The 20,977-nt window shown below is 46.2% G+C and overlaps 3 protein-coding genes and 1 pseudogene across 3 annotated transcripts; 1 reads left to right on the forward strand and 3 right to left on the reverse strand.

Moving 5' to 3' along the window:
• Nucleotides 1–20,977, reverse strand: part of LOC136017804 (olfactory receptor 5AP2-like) — a 313,756-nt pseudogene that overhangs the window by 257,857 nt on the left and 34,922 nt on the right.
• On the forward strand, nucleotides 769–3,829 carry LOC136016984 (olfactory receptor 5T17-like). Its single transcript, XM_065684806.1, has 2 exons — nucleotides 769–844; nucleotides 2,674–3,829. Exon 2 carries the CDS (start codon nucleotides 2,688–2,690, stop codon nucleotides 3,615–3,617), a length of 930 nt encoding a protein of 309 aa, XP_065540878.1. The 5' UTR covers nucleotides 769–844; nucleotides 2,674–2,687; the 3' UTR covers nucleotides 3,618–3,829.
• LOC136016762 (olfactory receptor 5AP2-like) lies at nucleotides 6,854–8,146 on the reverse strand. The gene is made up of 2 exons (XM_065684405.1): nucleotides 7,246–8,146; nucleotides 6,854–6,861 (listed from the first exon to the last, which is right to left on the reverse strand). The coding sequence occupies exons 1-2, from the start codon at nucleotides 8,144–8,146 to the stop codon at nucleotides 6,854–6,856; spliced, it is 909 nt and encodes a 302-aa protein (XP_065540477.1).
• LOC136016764 (olfactory receptor-like protein COR3) lies at nucleotides 12,516–13,475 on the reverse strand. The gene is made up of 2 exons (XM_065684409.1): nucleotides 13,000–13,475; nucleotides 12,516–12,900 (listed from the first exon to the last, which is right to left on the reverse strand). The coding sequence occupies exons 1-2, from the start codon at nucleotides 13,473–13,475 to the stop codon at nucleotides 12,516–12,518; spliced, it is 861 nt and encodes a 286-aa protein (XP_065540481.1).

Genomic DNA, 20,977 nt, shown 5'->3' on the forward strand with positions numbered 1-20,977 from the left:
CCTGGACTGGTTTGGATTGAATGGAGCTTAAAGCTCCTCCAGCTCCAACCCCTGCCACGGGCAGGGACCCCTTCCACTGGAGCAGCTTGCTCCAAGCCCCTGTGTCCAACCTGGCCTTGAGCACTGCCAGGGATGGGGCAGCCACAGCTTCTCTGGGCACCCTGTGCCAGCGCCTCAGCACCCTCCCAGGGAAGAGCTTCTGCCTAAGAGCTCATCTCAGTCTCCCCTCGGGCAGGTTCAAGCCATTCCCCTGGGCCTGTCCTTACAGACCCTTGTCCCAGGCCCCTCTCCAGGGGAGAGGGATCCATGCAGTAAGACCAGCTTTGTTTTATTCTAGTTTGATTTGGTTTAGTTTAGTTTTCAGTTTAGTTTTTATTTTTTTTAGTATTTCATATTATTTTAGTTTATTATTCTAGACTATTCTTTAGCTAAGTTAATTTATTTTAATGTACATTTTTGTTTGCATTTTATGTTTAGTTTTCAATTTTAAGTTTTATTTTAATTTTGTAATTTTTAATTTTTATTAATTTTCATTTTATTCTTTATTCCATTTTTTAATTTAATTTAATTTTATATTTTATTTCCATATTCCTCCGTCATCCATATATGCACCCCCCCATACACGCACATATGTATGGCAGAGAAATATAACAATAATTGCTCTTCTCCCATAGGAAGCTCTCCAAAACACTTCTCAGCCAAAGCACCTCGGAGGTCTCAGTGGATTAGAGACAAGGGTTACAAAGCAATTACACCAGCAGGGGGGACAGGCAGTGCGTATAAGTGTCCTCGTAATCTGTCATCACTCAGTGTGAAGCAAGGAAGAAGTACTAAGGTATCACAGGTAAGGACAAGGGGGCATCCAGATTTGTTTTATTGCTGGAGCTACAAGGTGGTTTATAATTCTAAGGGGATCTACAGTATCAAAGAATCCCAGCCTGGTTTGTGTTGGAAGGGACCTCAAAGCTCCTCCAGCGACATTCTCCTGACACTGGCAGGGACCCCTTCCACTGGAGCAGCTTGCTCCAAGCCCCTGTGTCCAACCTGGCCTTGAGCACTGCCAGGGATGGGGCAGCCACAGCTTCTCTGGGCACCCTGTGCCAGTGTCTCCTTGTGCAATACAGTGCATAATTCCTTGCAGGAAGCAGGAGGGCAAGAGAACGGTTTCATCCTTCAGAGATGTGATCTGTAGAGAGGAATTTGATTGTTCCAGGTTGTATCTTTATTAGACAAACCAAGACGAGCTGATTATTTTGTGGTGGAGCCAGACAACACCAGAAGAAGGAAGATCACAGAGCACGTGGCTTTTGGGAAGGTTGTATACCAGTTATAATGGCTTGGTTCTTTTTTAAAGTTATAGTAGCAGAGAGCAGCTAAAATACCAGTTGTAATAAACCTTTATCTCTGCAATGCTGGGGATCTCACCCTGAGTAATTCTGTGATACTACAGGTTGTGCACAGGGCTAAACCCTTTGTGCTTCTTCCACCTCCGTATGTGGTTTATCTGGTATTTCCATTCTGAATATGAGCCAGGCTGTTTAGTACCAGGTTTGCAGTGGTTTATTTTGCTGATGGGAAAGCCATACTCAGTGCACTGCAGTGATTGACTGACAGTGACAGACACCCCATAGAGCAGCGCAGGGTTTTCCATGATCTTAGGCTAAAATTGAGCTGCTTTACACAATAGTTTTCTTATCTCTTTCCTTGGTCTCTTTGAAATATCTGTTTATGTCACAGTGGTTCCTTCTGGACCCCTGTGGAGGCTGCTCAGTATCCTTCACTAATTCTGTACCTAAAAGGCAGGATGTCATGGTGTATTTCCATATGTTTAAAACTCCTAAGGAGGAATTGTAGAAAGAGGAGGTGTAGGAAAAGATGTTAAAATGGCAAAGATTTGTTGTGCTTTTTTTTTCTTTTATTGGTTTCTTTTCTCCCTCATGATGGCACCACACCATTTCTATATACTCCATAGAAGAACAACCCTGAAACAGCAAAATACATGAAAAGTTATGGAAGAATAAATGGGGTTTTCCTCTTTTCTCTCTGCAGTGCGCAAGCAAAACGACCTTTAAGGAAAACCTCTCTGGGGAAGGCTTCCTAAGATGCCAAATGTTCTATTCTAGTTCAAAGGTTGGACGTGATGACATTAAAGGTCTTTTCCAACCCAGCTGATTCTATGGTTCTAAACCCTAGAATTATAGAGTCACAGACTGGTTTGGGTTGGAAAGCACCTGAAGTTCAGCTACTTCCAGCCTCCCAGGCGTGGGCAGGGACATCTCACACTAGACCGTGTCACCTCTAAAGACATGGTCTAGTGTGAGATTTTCATTCTTGGTGTCACTAATTCATTACAGGAAGCACTGAACCCCTTCATTTACTCTTTCTTTGTTAGAACTTGGCAGGGTTACACTGGAATGTGATATATACCATGAGTATACAACAGAGAGATGTGTGTTAGAATGAATGGAATAGGGAACACTTGGCAGAGTAACTGCTACCAGAATAAAACATTCATTGTTTTGCCAAACTGGTTTTTGATGAATGTTGATGCAAATGAAGCAAATCTCTGATAAGGGGAGGGTCTGCCATCCAGACACTGGGCATTGCTGGGCTTTTTAGGTGCCGAGTGCCTCCATTAACTGTTTATTACGGCTCTATGAATGCATCTTACAGTGTTTCAGGAGAAGATGGCTGAGGAAAATGAAACCAAGCAAGTGACAGAGCTGACTCTTGTGGGACTGACGGACAACCTGCAACTACAAGCACCTTTGTTCATCCTCTTCCTCCTCATTTACTTCATCACGCTGGTGGGGAACCTGGGCATGGTTGTGCTCATCAAGAGCAGCGCTCAGCTGCAGTCCCCCATGTACTTTTTCCTTAGCAACTTATCTCTGCTCGATGCTTGCTACTCATCGGTGGTGGCGCCGAGGACATTAATGAACCTTCTGATGGAGAAGAAAACAATCTCTGTCATCGGCTGCGCAACCCAGCTTTACTTCTTCATAGCCTTTGGCACCACCGAGTGCTTCCTCCTGGCTGCGATGGCGTACGACCGCTACATGGCCATCTGCAAGCCCTTGCTGTACTCGTCCGTCGTGTCCCATCAGGTCTGCATGCTGCTGGTGGCCAGTTCCTATGTGCTTGGCCTGCTGCACTCCTGGGTGCACACGGAGTTTGCCTTCAGCCTGCCTCTTTGCCAGCCAGCCAAGGTGAACCACTTCTTCTGTGACCTCATGCCTGTTCTGGCCCTCTCCTGCTCCGACACCCGTGTCAATAGGTGTCTGATATTTGTCCTCGCTGGGCTGGTGGAGATGGTGACCATCTCGGCCATCCTGGTCTCCTACGCCTTCATCCTCGCTGCTGTCTCGAGGATCAGCTCTGCTCAGGGCCGGCACAAAGCCTTCTCCACGTGCACCTCTCACCTGGCTGCAGTCACCATCTTCCACGGGTCCATCCTCGCCCTGAACTTCCGACCAGGGTCTGGCAGCAGCCTGAGCACGGATAAGGTCTTTGCTGTGTTCTACTCGCTGGTGGTGCCCATGCTGAACCCCCTGATCTACAGCCTCAGGAACAGGGAGGTGAAGAACGCCCTGAGGGACTTTGTCAGGTGGAAGTAGCTTTGGCACAATGTTTTGCTGCTGGTTTTGTGACAAAGGTCCCTAGATCTTCACTTGACACCAAGGACTTTTGTTTGCCTTCCCTATTCCTTAGTCTTAAAGACCTGTTTTTGAACCATTTCCAAGTCTGTCCTTCTTCCTATGACTGGCTTCTGTCACACCACAGTCTGATTTACCTGATGTATTTTATTGCCTGTATTTCCACACACATCCCCCACCAACCCCGACTTGGTCTTTTTAGATGGGCACTGGACATTAGCTCTGGGCTCCTTGATAGCCCTGTCAAAATGCTCTTCCACAGCCATCAGCATCTCCCAGTTGATGGCTTAAAACCTGCCTTACGACCTCTTCTTATTTTCAGAGCCTTTCTCCCCTGTCACTAAAGGGTAATGACATTTTTGTGTAAAAGCTCAGGAAATAAAATCAAACTAATGAATGAAGTACTTTTAGAGTTGTGGTCAATGGCTCAATGTCTGGCTGGAGACCGGTAACGAGTGGTGTCCCTCAGGGATCAGTGTTGGGACCGGTCATGTTTAACATCTTCATCGCTAACATGGACAGTGGGATTGAGCACGCCCTCGGCAAGTTTGCCGATGACACCAAGCTGTGTGGTCCAGTTGATATGCTGGATGGAAGGGATGCCATCCAGAAGGACCTCGACACGCTTGTGAGGTGGGCTGATGCCAACCTTATGAAGTTCAACCATGACAAGTGCAAGGTCCTACACCTGGGTTGGAGCAATCCCAGGCACAGCTACAGACTGGGCAGGGAAGTGATGCAGAGCAGCCCTGCAGAGAAGGACTTGGGGGTGCTGGTTGATGAGAAAATGAAAATGAGCCGGCTTCAGTGTGCGATCGCAGCCCAGAAAGCCAACCATATCCTGGGCTGCATCAAAAGGAGCGTGACCAGTGGGTCATGGAGGTGATCCTGCCCCTCTACTCTGCTCTCGTGAGACCTCACCTGGAGCATTGTGTGCAGTTCTGGTGTCCTCAACATAAAAAGGACATGGAACTGCTGGAACAAGTCCAGAGGAGGCCACGAGGATGATCAGGGGCTGGAGCACCTCCCGTATGAAGATAGGCTGAGGAAGTTGGGGCTGTTCAGCCTGGAGAAGAGAAGGATGTGTGGAGACCTCATAGGAGCCTTCCAGTATCTGAAGGGGGCCTATAGGGATTCTGGGGAAGGACTCCTTGCTAGGGACTGTAGTGACAGGACAAGGGGTAATGGGTTCAAACTGAAACAGGGGAAGTTTAGATTGGATATAAGGAGGATGTTCTTTACTGTTAGGGTGGTGAGGCACTGCGATGGGCTGCACAAGGATGTTTTGAATGCTCCATCCCCAGAGGTGCTAAAGCCAGGTTGGACAGAGCCTTGGGTGACTTGGTTTAGTGTGAGGTGTCCCTGCCCATGGCAGAGGGGTTGGAACTGGATGCTCTTAAGGTGCTTTCCTACCCTAAACTATTTTATGTTTCTATGATTCTATGATTTTAAGAGAAAAAATTGCATTAAACTCACCTATGTTAGGCACTGCTCTGAGACCTTTACCCTCTCTGTTACCTATGGATAAAGCTAGATATGGTATCTAAAGATGAGAATTGCTAACTATTTGTTAGGTTGATAATGCTGTCATATGAATACTATCTTAAATGCTCATGTCAATATAGCCAGGTTTTGAATCATCTCCAGAGAATCCAATATTCTCCTCCAAAATATTCAGGCTGATCTAACAGCACCTGAAGCACAGGGCAAAGAGACCCCTGTCCAGCTCTTCCTGACAGAAACGTGCTTGCTTTTTGAGGTGTCAGAACCATTTATGGAGACAACCTCTGTCGTGTATTTGATGTGAAAAGTTTGTGTCTACAGCCAGGGCTTTCTGCATTTCGCAGATCCTTTCTCTGCAAAGATTGAAGCAGAATCATGCAATGATGCTCAGTATGAAATGGATTTCCAAAACCTCAAGCCTGTTTCTTGTATTGCTGGAATTCACAATTCTGCCTCCCCTGCATGTTAAACTGAGGTTGCTATTGCCAGTTCACTGAGTTGGATCCACCACACATGACTATGGCAATGGAAAGCTCTCTTAGGAGCCTAACATCAAGTGTGGGTAAACCTTTGAGCATTTCAGTTGTCTCTGCTTTGGAAACTTTCTCAAACCCAAGAAGAAATCAGGACACCAGAGTGGGGTAATTCATCAAGCAGCAATGAGCCCTACCCGTGACACTGCTCATCTAAACTCCTGTTTCCACAAAACCTCAGATCGGATGATGTTTTGACGTCCAGCTTGGGCTTTCTGTGGCTCTGTGATTCTATATGTTTAGTCTCGGCCAAAATATCCAACAAAATGGAAGAAAACAAGGTATGGTGAAGGTATTGAAAAGGTCTCTCTTATATCAAAGGTGTCTATTCTGCCTAGCTCTTTAGCATTTAATGATATAGATTCTGGCTCCTTCATTGAACGCAGGTGGAAGCCACATTGCCCCCACACCTATGACAGCATATGCTTTCATACTGTTGTTTTTCTGAGCACATAAAAATTCTGTTCACCATCCACATACTTTCCAAATATAAGTTAATTCTCACTCACAACAGGTAAGGGAAAGATACTTCCTCCCATCAGTGTGTTTTGGCTTCTCTGAGACCCAGACAGCTCTCAATTACCATCAATTCTGTGTTTAGGTTTGTCTTTCATCTATGGAAGTTTCCTACAATCTTAAATCTTATGTGAAATAAACAATTTGGTTTCCTGGCGTGCTTTAGCATGAGCTGGGGATGGACATGGGATGTGGGTGCTGATCTCCAGCTGGAATTCCATTTCTCTCACCATTTAGATAAATGTTATTTCAGATGAATGTAAAATGGCACTTAAAATGAGTAGGAGAAGATCTTGATGTGCCCGAATTGTCCCTAACACTGGGTAGTCTCAGCACAGTTCATCATCCTCTATTATGAATTTTATTGTCTACAATTTTTTCCTTGAAGTGAAATCTCTTGTGAAGGTGCAGCCTGGGGAGGGATTCCCCTTGACATTCAAAGACTTATCTTGAGAGGTGGATTCCCACCAGCTTCTTCTCTTTGAAAGGCACAAACAAATGCTTTTACTCTTTTGAAACCATTCTTTTGACACTTTTTCAGCAAGCAAATGTAAAACTGCACTTCCTCTTCCCTCTCACCCCAGCAGCCTTAATAAAGAACTCGCAGGTAAGAGTGGGGAATTTTACTGGAGCTGTGGGACAAGGTCAAGAATCTTGCAAGAGAAAGACATGTTTATGAATGACAAAAGTTGTAAAGGAATAAGTGTGATTGGTGTTTCCTGTGCATAAAAGAGGCCTGGGATAGCTGAGGGTAATTTCTTCCTGCAGTATGGGGACTGCAAAGTGGAATGAAGTATGAGGTTCCTTTCCTCTTGGTTTCCTTCCAAGGAAGATGTGATTTGTGGTGTGTATTTCTCATTCAATACTCTCATTGCCTCATGTGCAGGAATTGTGGATGAACCTATATAAAATGATGAGGATTAGTGGAAAATCCCATTGTTTTAAGTGCCCCAAAGGCTTTCTCACTTAAGATGAACTGTGTGTCCTAGGTGATACAACTCTTTTGTTTTGCCATCTGCTGAGCAATCTCCTCCCACATTTGACCAGAGCTGCCTTCACCTCCTTGTTCCTCAGGCTGTAGAGGAATGGGTTGAGCATGGGGGTGACCATTGTGTAGATGATGGAGGCCACCTTATCCAGGCTCTTGTGGCTAGATGGAGGTTGTAAGTACACGAAGAATGCTGTCCCATATAACAAGGCAACAGCCATCAAATGGGAGGTGCAGGTGCGAAAGGCTCTGGCCCTGCTCTGTGCTGAGCACATCCTCAGCACGGTGCAGAGGATAGATATATAGGAGAGTAAAATGACCACGCTCGTGCCCACTACATTGATGGTGAGAAAGGCAAAGCCGACCATCTCGCTCCTATATTTATTAGGGCAGAGGAGTTTAAGCACAGGTACGATGTCGCAGAAGAAGTGGTCAATGTGTTTGGGTCCACAGAAAGAACCTCCAAACATGCACCATGTGCAGATGGCAGCAGTGAGGAAGGCAAATAGGTAGGATGATGCTACCAGCTGCCAGCAGACACATCTGGAGATGATGGTCACATAAAGCATTGGGTGACAGATAGCAACGTGCCAGACGTAGGCCATCATGGCCAGCAGGTGACACTCGGCACTGCCAAAGAAAACAAAGGTGAGGAACTGCATCATGCAGCCAGTGAAAGAAATGGTTTTGTCCTCTGATAACAGGTCTGCCAGCATCCTGGGGGAGATGACTGTGGAATAGCAGATGTCAGTGAAGGAAAAATGGGTGAGGAAGAAGTACATGGGGGTGTGGAGGCTGGGAGACAACCGAACCAATGTGATAATGCCAACGTTCCCCACCAAAGTGACAATGTAAATCAATAGAAACAAGACAAAAAGAGGGGTCTGTGAACATGGGCTGCCTGTAATTCCCAACAGGATGAATTCAATCTGGGTGTGATTTCCTCCCATGACCAGGTGTTACCTGCTGAGGCAAAAGGAAGAAAGGCATCACACTGGTTAAAAATGGAGGTTCACTTTTGGACCATATATAATCTCATTCAATGACCATTGTAACTGCTACATTTTAGAATATTCTCCTGTGTTTTCTAACCCAAATTATATATACTTCATGTTTTTCAGTTGGCGTATTTAGAAATGCAAGAGCATTGAAGCAACAAATGGCATTTTCGCTTTTCTAAGATGTGACACTTCAAAATATGGATTTAATTTAATGCTTGTCTTTCGTTTGATTTAAAAGAACAGTCAAATTGTTATTAACTTTCAGTTTGGGGGCAATTTGTTTCAGAAGACAGCTATGAGAAAACTCATGGTGAGTCCATGCAAGCTTGGAGCAAGATAAAGTCCCAGTCCCAGGGAAACCCCAAGTTACAAGGGATATTTTCCCTTGGTTTTCGATCATCATTCCAATCCTCAAATCACAGTTTTCAAACTATTTGAGATCATTTGCAAAGGAAAAAATAAACATTGGTAAAATCATGATTTATACCTTTGTGAGCTCCAGCAGGCTGAGGCATCTTAAACCCATGGGCATTAAGTTGCTTGTTTGAAAGCTGAGTTGATGTTAAAATGTGCTAATCCCAAAGGCTGATTTCTTAGCGACTTTATTCTGCTAACAGTTGAATCTGTTGCATTTCTTTATAACACAGTAAGATTCATCCTCATTTAACTCTTGAGTAAATCGGTGCATCTTGCTTTAGCTGCCTATGTAAAAGAAACACAATCTACATCAGTCATAGCTCCCCATTTCATAAAGAAAACCCACGTTGGTAAGGCTGTTTCTGACACAGCATTGCTAAAGAGGACACTAGAACATGCAGAAGCAAGCCCACTGCCTCAATGCAGGTGAGGCTCTCCTTTGTCTTGATGTTACCTCCTGTTCCTTCCCTCTGCCACCGAGTGATGGGAGCCAAGGATTTATTCCCAGGGCAGAAGAGAACATCTACATGCCAGCATCACCTCTGTGAAGCACCTGATGTGAAGAGAGGTGAGCTCCTGCCAGACTCCAAGAGCCCAGCTTGTGGTGCTGGGGCTGTAAATACAGCTGCATGTGCTCTCCTAGGAGGAAGCCTCCAGGGCTGCTCATGCTTTCCCAGAGGAAAACAAAGGAAAGGGTGTGAAATCACCTCTGAAAGGCATTGTGGTGCTTGGACATCTGAGAGACATGGAGTGGATGAGCCATGCCTGAGCACAGCTGCACAGCAGCAGTGATGAGCAGCTCATAAGATGCTTCTGACATACTTGTGAGGAAAGCAAAGGGTTTTGTCTGTTGTTGCCAACAGAATGAGAATGGGTTTAGAGCCATTTCAGATCTTGCAGAGGGTCCCCAAATGGGACATGAAGCACAAGTGACTCCATCTCTGGAGCTGCTGATGTCCATCTGTGGACACTTGAGAGAACAGTTTTCCATCCCCAGTGTGGTTATCCACATGATAAGTCCAGAGGAGGGCCACGAGGATGATCAGGGACTGGAGCACCTCCTGTATGAAGACAGGCTGAGGAAGTTGTGGCTGTTCAGCCTGGAGAAGAGGAGACTGTTAGAAGACCTCATAGCAGCCTTCCAGTACTTGAAGGGGGCCTATAAGAATGCTGGGGAGGGACTAGTCATTAGGGACTGTAGTGATAGGTCAAGGGGTAACAGGTTAAAACTTAAACAGGGGAAGTTTAGATTGGATCTAAGGAGGAAATTCTTTCCTGTAAGGGTGGTGAGGCACTGGAATGGGTTGCCCAGGGAAGTTGTGAGTGCTCCATCCCTGGCAGTGTTCAAGGACGGAGCCTTGGGTGACATGGTTTAATTTGAGGTGTCCCTGCCCATGGCAGGGGGATTGGAACTTGATGGTCTTAAGGTCCTTTCCAACCCTGATTATTCTATGATGCTATGAAGTGCCTGGATGTCCAACACCTGAGCTGGTGACTGTGGGCTTCCACTGTATTCAAGGGTGAGAAGAGGGCATTTTGAGCCGTGATGAATTGTCCCAGGCTGAACTAATAGGCCTTTATCCCCCTGAGCAACCTCAGCTGGGGTCTCCATTCCCACACCTGGAGCTGCTGGTGTCCCTCTGTGGACAGATGTAGCGCCTGGATGTCCAAAGTTGAGCCTGGTGACTCTGGGCTTCCACTGTATTCAAGGGTGAGAAGTGGGCATTTTCAAACAGTGACAAATTGTCACAGGGTAAACTAATTGGCCTTTATCCACCTGAGCAGCCTCAGCTGTGGCTCTATACCCACCCTCTGCGTATTTGACCTCCACCTCTATATAAGCTCAGCCCAGGCAGCTTGAGTTTTATTAGAGGCACTGTGGTTTCCAGTTTAGCAGGTGTTGTGCACATCTATGGAATCTTTTCATGGTGACCTAGGCTTGCTAATGGATCTCCCTAGCCATTGCTGAACCTGATCCTGAGCAGGTTGTTGACTTCTTCTGGATTGACCTGTTTTGTTCTTGGACCTGCCTCCTTATCACCAACTTGCCTGATGCTCTAGAGTCTTGGCTGAACTTGGCCCGGGTCTTTGTTCTGCCCTACTTCTCTTGCTCAGATACTGTGGGATGGTCCCTGCACACCAGGGTGTTCCCCTTTGCCTCTCTTTAAACAACCCTGTGGCAGTCCCCAGGCTCCTGCAGAGTAGAACTCATCACCCTCTGCACCCAACAGTGCTCACTGCTCTGACTGTTCATCTTCATCCAGACCATGTCCCTGCATGGGCAAAATAGGAGAGAGTGTTCTCAGTGAGGGAAATAGTGTAATGAATTGAGCGTTATATACAAGTGTCATTCTCTGGTCCGTATTTCCTTCTCCTTTACCAAGTAAAATATTAGACTTTGACTGAGAGGAAATCTGGTATGGATTTGGTGTGGGCATTTTGTGTCTACAGCCAGGAGTTTCTGCATTGTGTAGACCCTTTGTCTGCAAAGATTGAAGCAGAATCATGCACTGACGCTCTCGGTATAAAATGGATTTCTAAAACCTCTTGTATTGCTGGAATTCACAATTGTGTCTCTCCAGTATCAATATTTTGAGGCCAAACTCGAGCTTTTTGTGGCTCAAATGTTCCATACCTATAGTCTAAGCATAAATATCCAATCAAATAGATTGGAAGAAAACAAGGTTTTGTGAAGTTTTTAAAGCAAGTTCTTTGATATCAAAGGTCACTGTCCTGCAAACTCTATAGCATTTAATGATATAGGGTCTGGCTCCTTCATTGACTGCAGGTAGAAGCCACGTTCCCCCAGCACCTAAGACAATGTCTCCTTTCATACTGTTGATTTCAGAGCACATAAACAGTGTGATCATCGTAAACATACTTTCCAAATATAAGTTAATTCTCACTCACAACAGCTAAAGGAAAGATATTTTCCCCCATCAGCGTGTTTTGGCTTCTTTCAGACCCAGACAGCTCCCAGTTACCATCAATTCTTTGTTCAAGTTTGTCTTTCACCTATGGAAGCTTCCTACAAACTTAATTCTTATATGAAATAGACAATTTCATTTCCTGGTGTGCTTGAGCATGAGCTGGGCATGGGCATGGGCATGGGATGTGGGTGCTGATCTCCAGCTGGAATTCCCTTTCTCTCACCATTGAAGTAAACAGCACTGCAAATGAATGTAAAACACCACCTAAAATGAATGGGAGAGCCCTTGATGTGCCCAAATTGTCCTTCACACTGGCGGGTATCAGCACAGTTCATCATCCTGTATTATGAATTACATTGACTACAATTTCTTCATTTATCTGAAATCTCTTGTGAAGCTGCAGCCTGGGGAGGGATTCCCCATGATATTCAAAGGTCCAGCTTGAGATCTTGATTCCCACCAGCTTCTTCTCTTTGAAAGGCACAAACAAATGCAATGAATCTTTTGAAACCTTTTCTCTGACTCTTTTTCAGCAAGCAAATGTAAAACTGCACTTCCTCTTCCCTCCCACCCCAGCAGCTTTAATAAAGAACTCACAGCTAAGAGTGAGGAATTTTATTGGAACTGAGGGACAAGGTCAAGAATCTTGCAAGAAAAATACTCATTTATGAGTGATGAAAGTTAAAAATGAGTAAATCTGATTGGTGTTTCCTGTGAGGAAAAGAGGCCTGGGATAATTGAGGATAATTTCTTCCTCCAGCAGTGGGCGTGCAAAGTGAAATGAGCTTTCAGACTCAGTCTCCTCTTGTTTTCTTCCAAGAAGGGTGTGATTCTGGGGGCCTGTTTCTCATTCAATACTATCATAGACTTTTGTGCAGAAACTATGGAAGAACTTCCATAAAGTCATGAGTATCAGTGGAAAATCTCAATATTTCAGTGCCCCATAGGCTTTCACACTGGACATGAACTGTTCATGTCCCGGATGACAGAACTCTTCTATGTTGCCAGTGGCTGAAGAACATCCTCATGCACTTGACCAGAGATCCCTTCATCTCCTTGTTCCTGAGGCTGTAGATGAATGGGTTGAGCATTGGTGTGACCATTGTGTAGATGATGGAGGCCACTTTATCCAGGCTCCTGTGGCTAGATGGAGGTTGTAGGTACATGAAGAATGCTGTCCCATGTAACAAGGCAACAGTCATCAAATGGGAGGCGCAGGTGTGGAAGGCTCTGGCCCTGCTCTGTGCTGAGCACATCCTCAGCATGGTGCGGATGATAGAGATGTAGGAGAGCAAAATGACCACGCTCGTGCCCACCATGTTGATGGTAACGAAGGCAAAGATGACCATCTCACTGCTGTGGGTGTCAGAGCACACAAGCTTTAGCAAAGGAACTTCACCACAGAAGAAGTGGTCAATGGAGTTGGGACTACAGAAGGAACCTCCAAACACGCACCATTTGTAGACTATGGCACTGAGGAAGGCGAATAGGTAGGATGATGCTACCACCTGCCAGCAGACACATCTGGAGATGATGGTCACATAAAGCATTGGGTGACAGATAGCAACGTGCCAGACGTAGGCCATCATGGCCAGCAGGTGACACTCGGCACTGCCAAAGAAAACAAAGGTGAGGAACTGCATCATGCAGCCAGTGAAAGAAATGGTTTTGTCCTCTGATAAGAGGTCTGCCAGCATCCTGGGGGAGATGACTGTGGAATAGCAGATGTCAGTGAAGGAAAAATGGGTGAGGAAGAAGTACATGGGGGTGTGGAGGCTGGGAGACACCAGAACCACTGTCATAATGCCAAAGTTCCCCACCAAATCGACTGTGTAAATCAACAGAAACAAGCCAAAAAGAGGGGTCTGTGCACATGGGCTGTCTGTAATTCCCAACAGGATGAATTTAGTCTGAGTGTGATTTCCTCCCATAGAATCACAGAATCACAGAATCCCAAGGGTTGGAAGGGACCTAAAAAGATCATCTAGTCCAACCCCCCTGCAAGAGCAGGGTAACCTACAGTACATCACACAGGAACTTGTCCAGGCGGGCCTTGAATATCTCCAATGTAGGAGACTCCACAACCCCCCTGGGCAACCTGTTCCAGTGCTCTGTCACTCTTACAGTAAAGAAGTTCTTCCTGATGTTAACATGGAACTTCCTATGCTCTAGTTTACACCCATTGCCCCTTGTCCTATCACTGGATATCACTGAAAAAAGCCTAGCTCCATCATCCTGACACCTACCCTTTACATATTTGTAAACATTGATGAGGTCACCCCTCAGTCTCCTCTTCTCCAAGCTAAAGAGACCCAGCTCCCTCAGCCTCTCCTCATAAGGGAGATGTTCCACTCCCTTAATCATCTTTGTGGCTCTGCACTGGACTCCTTCAAGCAATTCCCTGTCCTTCTTGAACAGAGGGGCTCAGAACTGGACGCAATATTCCAGATGCGGCCTCACCAAGGCTGAGTAGAGGGGGAGGAGAACCTCTCTTGACCTACTAACCACTCCCTTTCTAATGCACCCTAAGATGCCATTTGCCTTCTTGGCCACAAGAGCACATTGCTGGCTCATGGTCATCCTCCTATCCACCAGGACCCCCAGGTCCCTTTCCCCTTCACTACTTTCCAGCAGGTCAACCCCCAACCTGTACTGGTACATGGGGTTGTTCTTCCCCAGATGCAAGACTCTACACTTGCCCTTGTTAAATTTCATCAAGTTTCTCCCCGCCCAACTCTCCAGCCTGTCCAGGTCTCGCTGAATGGCAGCACAGTCCTCTGGTGTGTCAGCCACTCCTCCCAGTTTTGTGTCATCAGCAAACTTGCTGATGGTGCACTCAGTTCCCTCATCCAGGTCATTGATGAAAATATTAAACAGCACCGGTCCCAGCACCGACCCCTGAGGAACTCCACTAGTCACAGACCTCCAGCGAGATTCTGCGCCATTGACCACAACTCTCTGCCTTCTTCCTTTCAACCAGTTCTCGATCCACCTCACTACTTGATCGTCAAGCCCACACTTCTTTAGCTTGTCTATGAGGATGCTGTGGGATACAGTATCAAATGCCTTACTGAAATCAAGAAAAACTACATCTACCGCTCTACCATCATCCCTCCACCTAGTCACTTCCTCATATAAGGCTATAAGGTTGGTCATACATGACTTCCCCCTCATAAAACCATGTTGGCTGTTCTTAATGACCCCCTCATCCTTGATATGCCTAGAGATGGAGTCAAGAATAAGTTGTTCCATCATCTTTCCAGGGATGGAGGTAAGGCTGACCGGTCTATAATTACCCGGGTCCTCCTTCTTGCCCTTCTTATAGATTGGTGTGACCTTTGCCATCCGCCAATCCTCAGGCACCTCGCCGTTTCCCACGACTTACCAAAGATGATGGAAAGTGGCCTAGCAATGACCTCCGCCAGCTCCCTCAGCACCCGTGGGTGCATTCCATCCGGACCCATCGATTTACAGATGTCCAGTTTGCATAGCTGATCCCTAACCCAATCCTCATCTACCAAAGCAAACTCCTCCTTTGTCCTGACTCCTTCTGGGGCTATAGAAATCCGGGGCCCTCGGGGAGAGTCTGCAGGAGTAAAGACAGAGGCAAAGAAGGCATTCAGCACCTCTGCCTTCTTTATATCCTCTGTCTCCAGGGTACCCACTTCGTTCAGCAGTGGGCCTATATTGCCTCTTGTGTTAGTTTTATTTGCTATGTATTTGAAGAAGCCCTTTCTATTGTCTTTAACCTGACTAGCAAGATGGAGTTCCAAGGAGGCCTTAGCTGTCCTAATTGCCTCCCTACATCCTCTAACAACTGTCCTATATTCCTCCCAAGCGGCCAGCCCCTCCTTCCATAATCCATAGATTCTCCTTTTCCACTTGAGTTTGCCCAGCAGCTCCTTGTTTAACCACGCCGGTCTCCTAGATCCCTTACTTGACTTCCTACTCATTGGGACGCTCCGATCCTGAGCTTGGAAGAAGCGGTCCTTGAATGCTAACCAACTATCTTGAGCCCCTTTACCGCCTAGTACACTTTCCCATGAGACTTCCCTTAGCAGTTGACTGAAGAGGCCAAAGTTGGCCCTTCGGAAATCCAGAACTGTGGCTTTGCTAGGTATTCTATTCCTCCCACACAGGATCCTAAACTCCACCATCTCATGGTCACTGCAGCCAAGGCTGCCATTGACCGTCACCACTTCGACCAAACCCTCCTTGTTGGCGAGTACTAAATCTAGTACTGGGCTTGGTTACAAAAGTGGGTATTACGCAAGGTAAGTGCAGCACGATGAGGTTCTGCTGACAGGAGAACACCACGAATGGAGGTTGCTGCTTTTCATCTTTAGTATTGATCACCTCCCCATGTCAGGGCTCGTCTTGGGGATTCTTTCTTGCCTGCTGCTCTTGCATCTACAGGGCCCTTGATTAAAAAATTATGTTCATCTAGAATCTTCAAGCATGACCTGGGATGCTTGGAGCTAGAGCTGGGTCACAGCTACTGACTACCTGCAGATGTAGGGTTGTGGTTGGGGTTAGCCCTTAAAGAAAAGGTAGTACAGAACAAAGACAGAGCAACAGGTCTCAAACGTTTGATCTTCCTATTGGGTTGTCTTACCTTTGGACTACAGCCCCCATAAAGAGCACACCAGCATTTCCCTGCAGGCTCCTGAGTCGAGACAGTTTCTGCTATTTAATGGCTACTGAAGGTCTATTTAATGCTAGATAAAGAACAAAATCTCTCTGGAAGAGTGCAGTGTGTAACTAATTTAAGGTTGACTCCCAGCTGAAGTACATCAGGCTGTAACACTGCTGCTGTGAAGAAGCAGGGAACTCATGTCTACAGCAATACCGACCCCATTACGTATTTCTAGACAGACGAGAGGCTTAAAAGAAGTGGCAAAGAGGTGAGCAGGGCCTCATTCTGCTTGGATTCATGGGCATTTAAAATAGAAATCCCATATGCCCAGCACCTGGAGGGCTGTCCCACTTCAGGACGGGGCCATTGCTACAGATCGCAGACTTTAAGCACAAACCCAAACTCTGTAAGAGATTAGTGTCATTAGAGCAATGGTGAAGTTTTATCCTTCCGTTTTTCCAAGCTGTTCTCACACCAAGTGAGTTCCTTCAGGTATGTACATTGCATATGAACAGCTCATGTCCAGTGTGAAAGCCTATGGGGCACTGAAATATTGAGATTTTCCACTGAAAGTCATGACTTTATGGAAGTTCTTCCACAGTTTCTGCACAAAAGTCTATGACAGTATTGAATGAGAAACAGACCCCCATAATCACACTCTTCTTGGAAGAAAACAAGAGGAGACTGAGCCTCAAACTGCATTTCAGTTCCCAGTCCCCAGCCTGGAGGAAGAAATTACCCTCAATTATCCCAGGCCTCTTTTCCTCACAGGAAACAACCATCACCTTTATTCATTTACAACTTTTGTCACTGATAAAGATGTATTTTTCTTGCAAGATTCTTGACCTTGTCCCTCAGCTCCAATAAAATTCCTCACTCTTACCTGTGAGCTCTTTATTAAAGCTGCCAGGGTGGGAGGGAAGAGGAAGTGTAGTTTTACATTTGCTTGGTGAAAAAGAGTCAGAGCAAAGGTTTCAAAAGATTCATTGCATTTGTTTGTGCCTTTCAAAGAGAAGAAGCTGGTGGGAATCAAGGTCTCAAGCTGCACCTTTGAATACCAAGGAAAATCCTTCCCCAGGCTTCAGCATTGGACTAGATTTACCTTCAAGTAAAGAACTGTAGAAAATATACTACCTAATAGAGATTGATGAACTGTGCTGAGATTACCCAGTGTTAAGGACAATTTAGGCACTTCAAGGCATCCTTGCATTTATTTTAAGTGTGTTTTACACTCTTTTTAAGTGTTATTTACTCAAACGGTGAGATAAATGGAATTCCAGCTGGAGACAAGCACCCACATCCCATGTCCACACCCAGCTCACACTAAAGCACACCAGGAAACACCAAGTGGTGCATTGCACTTATAAACACAGCAGGAGGCAAGTTTCCATAGGTGAAAGATACTCCTGAACCCAGAACCAATGCTAACTGAGAGCTGTCTGGGTCAGAAAGAAGTTAAAAAAAACCCCACTGCTGTGGTGTCCTGGGTTCAGCAGTTGCAGTCATTTTTTCTCCTTCTTAGTAGCTGGTGCAGTGCTGTGGTTTTGACTTTCAGACTGGGAACAGCGCTGATAACACCGATGGTTTTAGCTGCTGCTCAGTAATGCTTACTCTGACCAAGGACTTTCTGAGCCTCATGCTCTGCCAGGGAGGAGGGGAAGCCGGAAGGAAGCAGAGACAGGACACCTGATCCAAACTAGCAAAAAAGGTATTCCATAGCACAGCACATCATGCCCAGGAGGTTAACTGGGAGTTACCTGGAAGGGCTAATTCACTGGGGGTGGGGGGAGGTATGAGTCTGCAGGTGTTGAGGTGTTGTATTCTCTTCCCTTGTAATTTCCTTCATCATTATTATTATTGGTGGTAGCAGCAGTGGTTTGTGTTATACCTTAGTTACTAAACTGTTCTTATCTCAACCCATAGGAGCTGCCTTCTTTCAATTCTCCTTACCATCCCTCCAGGAGCTGGGGGAAGAAAGTGGTGGGGAGGGAGTAGACTGCGTGGTTCTGATTTATGGCCTAGGCTTAAACCATGACATGTGGGAAAATATTTTCCCTTTACCTGCTGTGAGGGAGAATTAACTTACATTTGGGAAGTATATGGGTCATGAACAGTGTCCTCTGTGTGCTCTGGAAAACAGCAGCGAGAGAAGAGACATTATCCTGGGTCTAGGGAAAAGTGGCTTCTATCTGCGGTCAGTGAGGGAGCCAGAATTGATGTAATTGCTTGATGACGAGCTTGGCAGGACAGAGATTTTGACATCAGAGACCTTCTTGAAAACCTTCACCACACCTTGTTTTCTTCTTTAGGGAGTGTAGGGATAGGACAAGGGGTAATGGGTTAAAACCTAAACAGGGGAAGTTTAGATTGGATATAAGGAGGAAGTTCTCTACTGTAAGGGTGGTGAGGCACTGGAATGTGTTGCCCAGGGAAGCTGTGAACACTCTATACCTGCTGGCGTTCAAGGCCAGGTTGGACAGAGCCTTGGGTGACAGGGTTTAGTGGGAGGTGTCCCTGCCCATGGCAGGGGGTTGGAACTGGATGATCTTAAGTTACTTTCCAACCCAAACCATTCTATGAATCTTCATTCTATTTTGTTGCATATTGTACCTGAGACATGTAGAATATATACAAATAGAATCATAGACCCACAGAAACCCCAACTTTCACCTCAAGAGATCATCTGCTCCAAGCTTTAATGGGAAAGGGAGCCTAGATGAGAAGTGTCACGTGTAAGGCTCATTGCTGCTTGATGAATTACCCCACTCTGGTGTTCTTATCCCCTCTTTGGTGTAAGAAAGATTCCAGAGCAGAGACAACTGAAATGTTTAAAGGTTTACCTAGGCTTGGGGCTACATTCCAAAGGGAGGTCTGGATTGCCATAGTCTTGTGTGTGGTGGATCCAACTCGGGGAACTCCCAAGAGGAACCTCAGTCTAACGTACAGGGGAGGAACAATGATGAATTCCAGCAATACAAGAAACAGGCTTGCGGTTCTGGAAATGCATTTTATGATAAAAGCACCATAGCATGATTCTGCTTCAATCTTTGCAAAGAAGGGATTGACAAATTGCAGAATCCCCTGGCTGTAGACACAAAATTCCCATGTCAGGTGAATAACAGAGGTCCTGCCATAGAAGTCTAATATCACACTTGGTAAAACAGAATTAACCGATGACCAGAGAAAAATACTGGGAAACAAAGTTCATCTTACTACTCTATTTCTGTCACTGAGAAGAATAACTCCTTTCTTACCCATGCAGCGACGTGGTCTGGACAGACAGGGACTGCCAGAGCAGTGAGCACTGGCTGGGCTGTTGGGTGCAGAGGGTGATGGGCTCTACTCTGCAGGAGCATGGGGGCTGCCACAGGGCTTTGATTCCTTAATATCTTTAAACAGAGACAAAGGAGAACACCACCGTGTGCAGGGCCCATCCCACAGTACCTGAGCAAGAGAAGCAGGGCAGGAACAGAGACCAAGGACAAGTTCAACCAAGATTCCAGAGCATCAGGGAAGTTGGTGGTGAAGAGGCAGATACAAGTCCAAGCCAATTCAATCCCCTGGTCAGCATCCAGTCCAAAAATTGCTAAACAGATCCACAACAAAACTTAGGACAACATCAAAGGATTCCTCAGATGTGCAGAACTCCTACTAAACTGAAAACCACAACTGCTCTAATAAAGCACAAGCTCCCTGGGCTGAACTTAATTAGAGATGGGGGACCAATGGGCAGAGGGTGGGGATGAAGCCACAGCTGAGGCTGATCAGTGGTACAAAAACCTATTAGTTCACCCTGAGACAATTCATCCCTGCCTCAAAATGCTCATTTCTCACCCTTGAATACAGTGGAAGTCCAGAGTCACCAGCTCAGGTGTAGGACATCCAGGCACTACAAGTGGATAACCCCACTGGGATCTCAAGTGTCCATTGAAGGACAGCAGCAGCTCCAGAGATGGAGTCACCTGTCTTTCATGTCCCATTTGGAGAACCTCTGCAAGATCTGAAATGGCTCTAAACCCATTCTCATTCTGTTGGCAATGACAAACAGAATGCTTGGCATAGTCCACAAGTATGTCAGAAGCATCCTATGAGCTGGTCATCACTGCTGCTGTGTAGCTGTGCTCAGGCATGGCTCATCCACTCCATGTGCAGGTCACCCCCCAACCTGTACTGGTACATGGGGTTGTTCTTCCCCAGATGCAAGACTCTACACTTGCCCTTGTTAAATTTCATCAAGTTTCTCCCCGCCCAACTCTCCAGCCTGTCCAGGTCTCGCTGAATGGCAGCACAGTCCTCTGGTGTGTCAGCCACTCCTCCCAGTTTTGTGTCATCAGCAAACTTGCTGAGGGTGCACTCAGTTCCCTCATCCAGGTCATTGATGAAAATATTAAACAGCACCGGTCCCAGCACCGACCCCTGAGGAACTCCACTAGTCACAGACCTCCAGCGAGATTCTGCGCCATTGACCACAACTCTCTGCCTTCTTCCTTTCAACCAGTTCTCGATCCACCTCACTACTTGATCGTCAAGCCCACACTTCCTTAGGAAAGTAGTGAACGGGAAAGGGACCTGGGGGTCCTGGTGGATAGGAGGATGACCATGAGCCAGCAATGTGCTCTTGTGGCCAAGAAGGCAAATGGCATCTTAGGGTGCATTAGAAAGGGAGTGGTTAGTAGGTCAAGAGAGGTTCTCCTCCCCCTCTACTCAGCATTGGTGAGGCCGCATCTGGAATATTGCGTCCAGTTCTGGGCCCCTCTGTTCAAGAAGGACAGGGAATTGCTTGAAGGAGTCCAGCGC

The sequence above is a fragment of the Lathamus discolor genome, chromosome 6 (assembly GCF_037157495.1).
Source record: "Lathamus discolor isolate bLatDis1 chromosome 6, bLatDis1.hap1, whole genome shotgun sequence".
Taxonomy (NCBI): domain Eukaryota; kingdom Metazoa; phylum Chordata; class Aves; order Psittaciformes; family Psittacidae; genus Lathamus; species Lathamus discolor.

Excerpts from the sequence above, each read along its gene's own strand:
- LOC136016984 (XM_065684806.1), top strand. The coding sequence starts at position 2,688 with ATGGCTGAGGAAAATGAAACCAAGCAAGTGACAGAGCTGACTCTTGTG.
- LOC136016762 (XM_065684405.1), bottom strand. The coding sequence starts at position 8,146 with ATGGGAGGAAATCACACCCAGATTGAATTCATCCTGTTGGGAATTACA.
- LOC136016764 (XM_065684409.1), bottom strand. The coding sequence starts at position 13,475 with ATGGGAGGAAATCACACTCAGACTAAATTCATCCTGTTGGGAATTACA. Across the intron at positions 12,901-12,999 it reads AGTGCCATAGTCTACAAATG|CAGTGAGATGGTCATCTTTG; the intron begins GTGCGTGTTTGG and ends TGACACCCACAG.